At 40.7% G+C, this 7705-nt stretch overlaps 1 protein-coding gene across 2 annotated transcripts in view; it reads right to left on the reverse strand.

The window, feature by feature from the left end:
* KIF14 (kinesin family member 14) overlaps positions 1-5455 on the reverse strand; it is a 56295-nt gene extending 50840 nt beyond the window's left edge. For both annotated transcript variants that reach the window (XM_073884537.1, XM_025855315.2), the window contains exons 1-2: positions 5149-5455; positions 1545-2809 (exon numbers count right to left, since the gene is read on the reverse strand). In XM_073884537.1, the coding sequence (XP_073740638.1) occupies positions 1545-2695 (1151 nt within the window). In that variant the 5' untranslated portion in view covers positions 2696-2809; positions 5149-5455. The remainder of the gene's footprint in view (positions 1-1544; positions 2810-5148) is intronic.
* Positions 5456-7705: the final 2250 nt, after the last annotated feature.

Raw genomic sequence — 7705 nt, forward strand, 5'->3', positions numbered from 1 at the left:
GGAAAATGTAGACCAGCTAACATAATTATAGTGGGTTTCCAAATATAGATTTCCTACAGCTCCAGAACCACCACTTAAAGGGAAAATGGAGTCCCAGATCGCTTGTCTGAAAAATCATCCTACTTTTACCGGATTTCCCATCTTCTTCCTTTTTCTCTTGAGCTCTCCCTTCTCCCATCCCACCCTCTATAATCTACCTATACTCTTCAGTCCAAATCTGGAAAATTTTTAATACATTTTAAAGATGTTTCAGAGGTGCAGATCTATATAAACCTGACATGAAATGCAAATATAATTTCAACCAACTCAGTTAAATGTAAGTCTCAATCATAAATCTCTTTGGGCTACTGCCTACTGTTACTGTTAATCCAAAGGTCCCTCCGTTAGATTATCGCCCTTAAAGTCATGGATTTTCATGTGCATCCTTCTTCCAGCTCAGACTTAGGTAGAAATCTTTCACTTACTCTACATCTGCAGAAAAATATTATCAGTCCTTGTCTGGCCCAGATATCCCTTTTTGCCCCCAACTCTGCTTTAGATCACAATTTATTCTGGAATCCACCTGCCTCTTCAATGTGACAAGTGCCCCCACCACCCCTGCTATCAGCCCAGTTTACATGGCTTGTCTGATGAGTCTGAACTCAGGTACTTGGTTCCTTACTAAGTCATCCGTTGTGGGGTTTATTCCTACCAGCTCTGTTCTTTCTGTTGCCTCTCGTCCTACCGTGACCCTTGAGGCCCGTCTTTGAGGTTTCCCCATCCTCTCCAGCCAACTCACCCTCAGTTCTCTCACTTATTACTAACCCCACATCTTCACGAACAGCCTTTAAAGCACTGTATAACTTACCTTTTTTCAAACTAGGGGTTCCTGCCCCCACAGCAGCAGTCACCATATACTCTCACATCTTGCTTAGATATACAACAGAGCTAACAACTATGAACTCTGAAGTTTTTTCGCAGTCACGCCACAAAACATTCAAAAATAATTAAATGCCACATTCACATTTTGTCATGTCCATCTTTCTCAGCCCTACCTGTAATCTGTGACTATCTCACCCACAATCACTTTGGAGAGAGATTTTTTACCATCAACATCAAATGTAATAAATCACTGCATTTATAACTACTATATATCAGAGATGACAATGGGGGTGATACTATGCTGGATGGAGTTTTGGAAGGACCTCTTTGGGCAATAAGTGACCTAACAAGTGCTCTTTTTAAGGGAAACACAGAGGAGCCCGCCAAGCATTGCAGATTTGAAAGCAGACTGCATTATAGACTTAAGTCATTCTGACGTTTTCAAAGCAGCAGATCTAAAGAAATTTACATTTGCAAAAGATGGTGATTTCAATGTTTTAATTTTACACCCAATCATCCAAAATAATGAGGGTTCTACAACTAAAACTGAAATTTCTCTCTACATAGAAATGCCACCACCAAGCTTGAAGATGCATGAATGCACTCATTTTCCAAAGGCAGAGCGGAATTAGACACATTACATGTCAGTAGTTGGGCCTTAGATTTTAAAAGGTGTAACATACCTCTTGCTGAAAGGCCTCACACGTACTGCCACTGTCACTTGACTGTTCTCTACTTTTAAGGGGTCTGTTTCTATAGAGGTGTTCCGACCTGTTGTTTCCTCTTCAAGAAGGAGTGTATTTTCTTGTGACCTTTCCTTTTCATTTGCTAGAAGAGAACTTCTTGGCTTTTGTTTAACTTGGAGGCTAGGCACCCTATTTTTCAGTATCAATGCAGCTGGGCTTGTAAGCTGTGGCGTGCCACACTTCGGTGTCCATTTGTGTCCTACAATGTACTTTGTAGGTGTTCTTTTTTCTAAGCTTTCAAATTTATTTGAATTTTTTGCCATATCCTTCCCAATACTTCTATGATACAAGTTTCCTGTTCCTGGCACTTTGATGTTCAACTTGCTCTGAAGAGGCTTTGTTGCCAAGTGTCCGGATGGAACAACTTTAGTCTGACTCTGGGAATCAGTGGGTGCTCTATTACTTAAGTATTGAAGTGCGACATGTTCATTTGCCCCAAGGAGGGCAGAAAATGTTTCTTTGTGTTTTTCATCAGACATCATTTCAATGTCTTTTCGGTCTTTGGCTAAAGGTACAAAAGATGCAACAGAAGAGTCTTTACCATTATTTACAATTGTTACCTTTCTCCTCGTTTCCAGGGAAGCACAATCATTTTCTGTTGGGTTTTCCACATTCTGTGTTGTTTTCCACTTTTCCACACAATCTGTTTGAGCTATTTTCCACTTTTCCACACAATCTGTTTGAGCTGTTTTCCACTTTTCCACAGATTCTGTTTTAGCACGACGTTGTAATGTAAGACGTGTTTCTGCAGTTTTTTCAGTTGAGTCTCCCAATTCACTGCCACGCAAAGATGATTCTTTGTTCCTTGTAACTCTTCTCTGAAGTGCCAATCTACCTGCAGGGTCAGGGGTAAGAGGTACCTCTCCTGTTTTTTTACAGGCAGAAATCACATAAGTACTATTTATGTCTCTGATTTTACTTGCAGATCTCAATAATGGATCATCATTTTCACATTCTGACATACCCGAATTCAAATGCAGCTTACGTCTGCTACTATGGGTGAGGCTATTCAGTGATGAACTCTTTTGGGAAGAAGGTATACCAAGGATATCCCTGTTATTTCTATTATGTGCGGTATATACTGACATTGTGGCAGCAATTTGTTTTAAAAAAGAACGTTGGTGAAGAACCGAAGCTCTTCTTTAGATGTTCATTTGACTTCCAGCCATATCTTATGTATCAGTTTCCAATTATCTGCTAAACTGTAAAAAAAAAAAAAAAATTAGATTGTAAGACTCTAAACAGGCATTAAAAAATATGAGAACCTTCCATTGTGAAAGTAACTTCCCAGAGGAATGAATACGTTAGAATAAATCACAATCTCCTCCTCAGATACTGTTCCCAAGCAGCTTCAGACAAATCTCTGCCTTCAAAGAGCTTATAATAATTATGCAACAAATATTTACTAAGGCCCTATTATGTGCCAGGCCCTCTGATAGATACTATGGATTTCAAAGACAAGACCCTGTTCCCATTTCCTTAGTCTAGAAGGAATACACAGATCACAGACTTCCATTATACCAGGACAAAGAGGCCAAGTGACTTAAAAGATATAAACAGTGCATGTCAAAGAAGATATTCGAATGGCCAATAAGCACATTAGAAGATGCTCAACATCACTAATCATTAGGGAAATGCAAATCAAAACTACAATGAGATATCACATCACACCCATTACGATGGCTACTAACAAAAAAGCAAGTGTTGGCAAGGACATGGAGAAATTTGTACCCTTGTGCACTACTGGCGGAAATGTAAAATGGCACAGCCACTGGGAAAATAGTATGGAAGTTCCTCAAAAAAACTAAAAATAGAATTACTATATGACCTAGAAATTCTACTTCTGGATTATCTAACCAAAAGAATTTTAAAAGCAGGGTCTTGGGGGCGCCTGGGTGGCTCAGATGGTTAAGCATCTGCCTTCGGCTCAGGTCCTGGTCCCAGGGTCCTGGGATCGAGCCCCACGTCGGACTCCCCGCTCAGCAGGGAGCCTGCTTCTCCCTCTCCCACTCCCCCTGCTTGTGTTCCCTCTCTCGCTGTGTCTCTCTCTGTCAAATAAATAAATAAAATCTTTAATAAATATATAAATAAATAAATAAAAGTAGTGTCTTGAAGAGACTTTTGTACGCCCATGTTCATAGCAGCATTATTTGTTATAGCTAAAACATGGAAGCAAACCAAGTGTCCATGGACTGATGAATGGCTTACCAAAATGTGGTATTTACATACGATGAAATATTATGCAGCCTTATAAAGAAATTCTGCAATATGCTACAACATGGATGAATCTTGAAGACATAATGCTAAGTGAAATAAGTCATCACAAAAAGACAAATATTGTATGATTCCACTCACATGAGGTACTTGGAGTAGTTAAAATCATAAAAACAGAAAGTATAATGGTGGTTGCCAGGGGCTGAGGCCAGGGGAAAATGAGGAGTTATTGTTTAATAAGTACAGAGTTTCAGATTTACAAGATGACAAAGGATTATGGGGATGGATGGATAGTGGTAATGTCTGCGCAACAATGTGAATGTATTTAAGGATATACACTTTAAAACGTATATGTAAAAACATAATACATGTTATGTGTATTTTAACACAATAAGGAAAAGAGGGGGAGGAAGGGGGGGAGGAGGAATGTGCATGTCAGCAAAGATTTTTATTTAGTACTCTCTGTTTGCAGATTAGGAAAGGGACTAACAGAAACCCTGGCACCTAAATCAAAGACTGGATAAAGCATTTGGTAATACCTGTTGAATGTATGTTAAATACAGGAATGCCTGGTGGAGATTAGTTTGAGAGGGGTCACAAACAGAGTATTCCCAAATAAATACCATAGACAATAACTACAATAGGTAAATTAATTGCTTCTGTTGAGAAAAATTATGCAAGATTAGATAAGTAGACAGCTTGCCCTCTAGCAGTTAGACAACAAAGTAGACAGGTGTGTATATAAATATGTCAACAACATCTATCCAGCATTAATGGTTTAAAAGAAAAAGAAGAGCAGTGACAGCTAAAAGGTCTGGCTTCTAGTCAACTCTGCACCAAACCGGTAATATTGATGTAAACAAGTCTTTAAATTTGCATGCCTGGTTCTAACTTGTAAAATGACACTTGCTCAAACTATTCCATAGATACTGCTATGCAGGAATATAATAGAAGTTAACTTTTAAGTAATTTAAAGTTCTAAATAAGTAATAATCATTACCACCACCACCACCACCGCCCCCAAAAAAGGAAAAAAAAAATCGTCAGGATATAAGCACCTGCCCTCAACCTTTTAACTAAAAATATAGAATGTTCCTATTACGGAAATAAATTTAAAGGCAAGAAGATTCTGGAAATTCTACCGCAGCTAAAAACTATTTGCCACTTAAAAAATAGACAGCGCTTTTTGTTTGGGAAGTTTCGCTACGGGAGTTTAAAGAGGAGTGACATGAATAGAAAGAAGGAAATTAAGTCACAACCAGAACCAAAAGATTCCCGTGGATGGGTTCTCAGCTAGTCACTCCGAGGGCTGGGACGGCGAGTGTACCTCTTAATGCCAAACGGCTGGGCGAGCCTTTCAGTGGGTGAGGCTGCGGGCCGAGGGGCCCTGAAGTCCAGCTTCCCAGTCCCCACAGAGGTGCCGCCCGCGCGCGTTCTTCGGTGACCCCTTCGCCGCCAACCGGGATTTCGGGGCCGGTAGGGGACTCCGCGCTAAGGCCTCCGCTCGCACCTCAGCGGTCGCCGGTACAAAAAGCGCCCGCACGCCACCACAACACAGATACTTCGCCCCTCTGCAGGGTTCCCCACTCTCGAAGACCTCCTGGAGAATGTCCACACCACTCACAGCCTCCACCGCGGGCTCCGAGGCCGCAATTTGAATGGGCGCCCTGCTTTCTGATTGGCTGCCGGACGTCGCGTCGACGCCGCGCCCTCGCCTCCTCCCGCCCCCAGGAAGTGGCGCTGGTTGGGTAGCAAAGATTCTAAACACCAGACCCGCCCCCCACCTCCTAGGCAACGGGGCCCGCCCCTCCCTGGGCTCCGCTAAGTCGTGGAGCTTGGGCTCTTTTTAAATCCGACCCTTGGAAGGGGCTGGATTCTGAGTTGCACCGGGCAGCCGCTAAGATACATTTTTATTTTTTTAAAGATACTTATTTGTTTATTTGACAGAGACAGATAGCGAGAGCAGAAACACAAGTAGCGGGAGTGGGAGAGGGAGAGCAGGCTTCCCGCCGAGGAGGGAGCCCGATGTGGGACTCGATCCCAACACCCTGGGATCATGACCTGAGCCCAAAACAGACGCTTAAAGACTGAGCCACTCAGGCGCCCCGCTAAGATGAATTTTATTTTTTATTTTTTTAACATTTTTTAAAAGATTTTATTTATTTATTTGAGAGAGAGAGAGCACAAGAGGGAAGAGGGTCAGAGGGAGAAGCAGACTCCCTGCTGAGCAGGGAGCCCAATGCGGGACTCGATCTCGGGACTCCAGGATCATAACCTGAGCCGAAGGCAGTCGCCCAACCAACTGAGCCACCCAGGCGCCCTAAGATGAATTTTAAATAAGAAGAGTGTCAGTGACACTTTTGTCAATCCTCAGTCTAAAAAAAACCATGGTGTATCCACCTTACAATGAAGTTATAAAAATGGCTATTTGTCCTCAAGCTAAGCATAATAATTAACGCGATTCTAGTATTTCCTATGCAAAGCAAGGAGATAGGAAGTGTACTAAATGTACATGGAATTGTTTCATTTAATCCTAAAAATTTTATGAGGCAAATAATATTATCCCCAGTTTCCAAACGAAGTTTAGAGTTAAACTTGTGAACAAGCAACCACCAAGTAAGTGGTGTAACTAGAATTCCGAAGCCACTGTCATAAGATTACTCAGTTTCAATATATATTCCAATAAGATTTTGAAACACAAAAAAAGTAGCAAAAATACATTCCGAAATATAACGAGATCAATGGGAGACTCTAGTCAAACAGATGTTATAAGGCAACAGTATTTTTATTTTAATTTTTTAATTTTTTTGAGCAACAGTATTTTTTCTTATTTTTTAAAAGATTTTATTTATTTATTTGTCAGAGAGAGAGAGAGAATGCAGAAGGCAGGGTGTGGGGGGGAAGCGGCAGGCAGAGGGAGAAGGCTCCCCACTGAGCAAGGAGCCCAATGTGGGACTTGATTCCAGGACCCTGGGATCATGACCTGAGCTGAAGGCAGATGCTTCACCGACTGAGCCACCCAGGTGGCCCAAGCAACAGTATTTTTTAAAGGGCAAAAAGTGCAGGTGATGGTAATGTATTCAGTGGGATAGAAGGGAAACCAGAAGTGGCTCCAACTATATAGAAAAACTGAATGGATGATAATGTACTTATTCTAAAACTCACTCTAAAAATCATTCTAAAATTAACGAAGATTAAGTTATAGAGAAACCATCAGAAAAAAGAATATATTTATCAGATCTACGGGAAATAGTCATTCAGTTTATAAGTAAAAGATATGGCAAAGGGAAAGACTGACAATCTCAAATACATAAAAATTTTAAACATGTATAATTGGAAGTAATAATGAAATGATAAAACATAAGCTAACAAGAAAAATATATTAAATATGACAGATACAAACATTTATTTCAGTTTTACAAAGAAAATAAGTTTATAAGTAGAATAAGAAAAGAAACAATATAAAAATGGGCAATGGTATTTCACACAAAAAGAATCAACCTACACACAAAAATAATTCATTTAAAAATAGAACGTAAATGGGCGCCTGGGTGGCTCAGTTGGTTAAGTGACTGCCTTCGGCTCAGGTCATGATCCTGGAGTCCTGGGATCAAGTCCCACATCGGGCTCCCTGCTCAGCAGGGAGTCGGCTTCTCCTTCTGACCCTCCTCCCTCTCGTGCTCTCTATCTCTCATTCTCTCTCTCTCAAATAAATAAAATCTTTAAAAAAAAATAACGTAAACGCCCAATCATTAAATGCAAGTGTAAAAAATATAGGTACAAGTAAAAAAAATGTTTTCTACATTTCAGTGCTGGTGATTTTGCATCAAAATTAAATGTATAGGGGCATCTGGCTGGCTCAGTTGGTAGAGCATGCAACTCCT

Source organism: Callorhinus ursinus, unplaced genomic scaffold (genome assembly GCF_003265705.2).
Source record: "Callorhinus ursinus isolate GAN/ISIS: 27379988/994484 unplaced genomic scaffold, GSC_fseal_2.0 scaffold57, whole genome shotgun sequence".
In the NCBI taxonomy this organism is placed as follows: domain Eukaryota; kingdom Metazoa; phylum Chordata; class Mammalia; order Carnivora; family Otariidae; genus Callorhinus; species Callorhinus ursinus.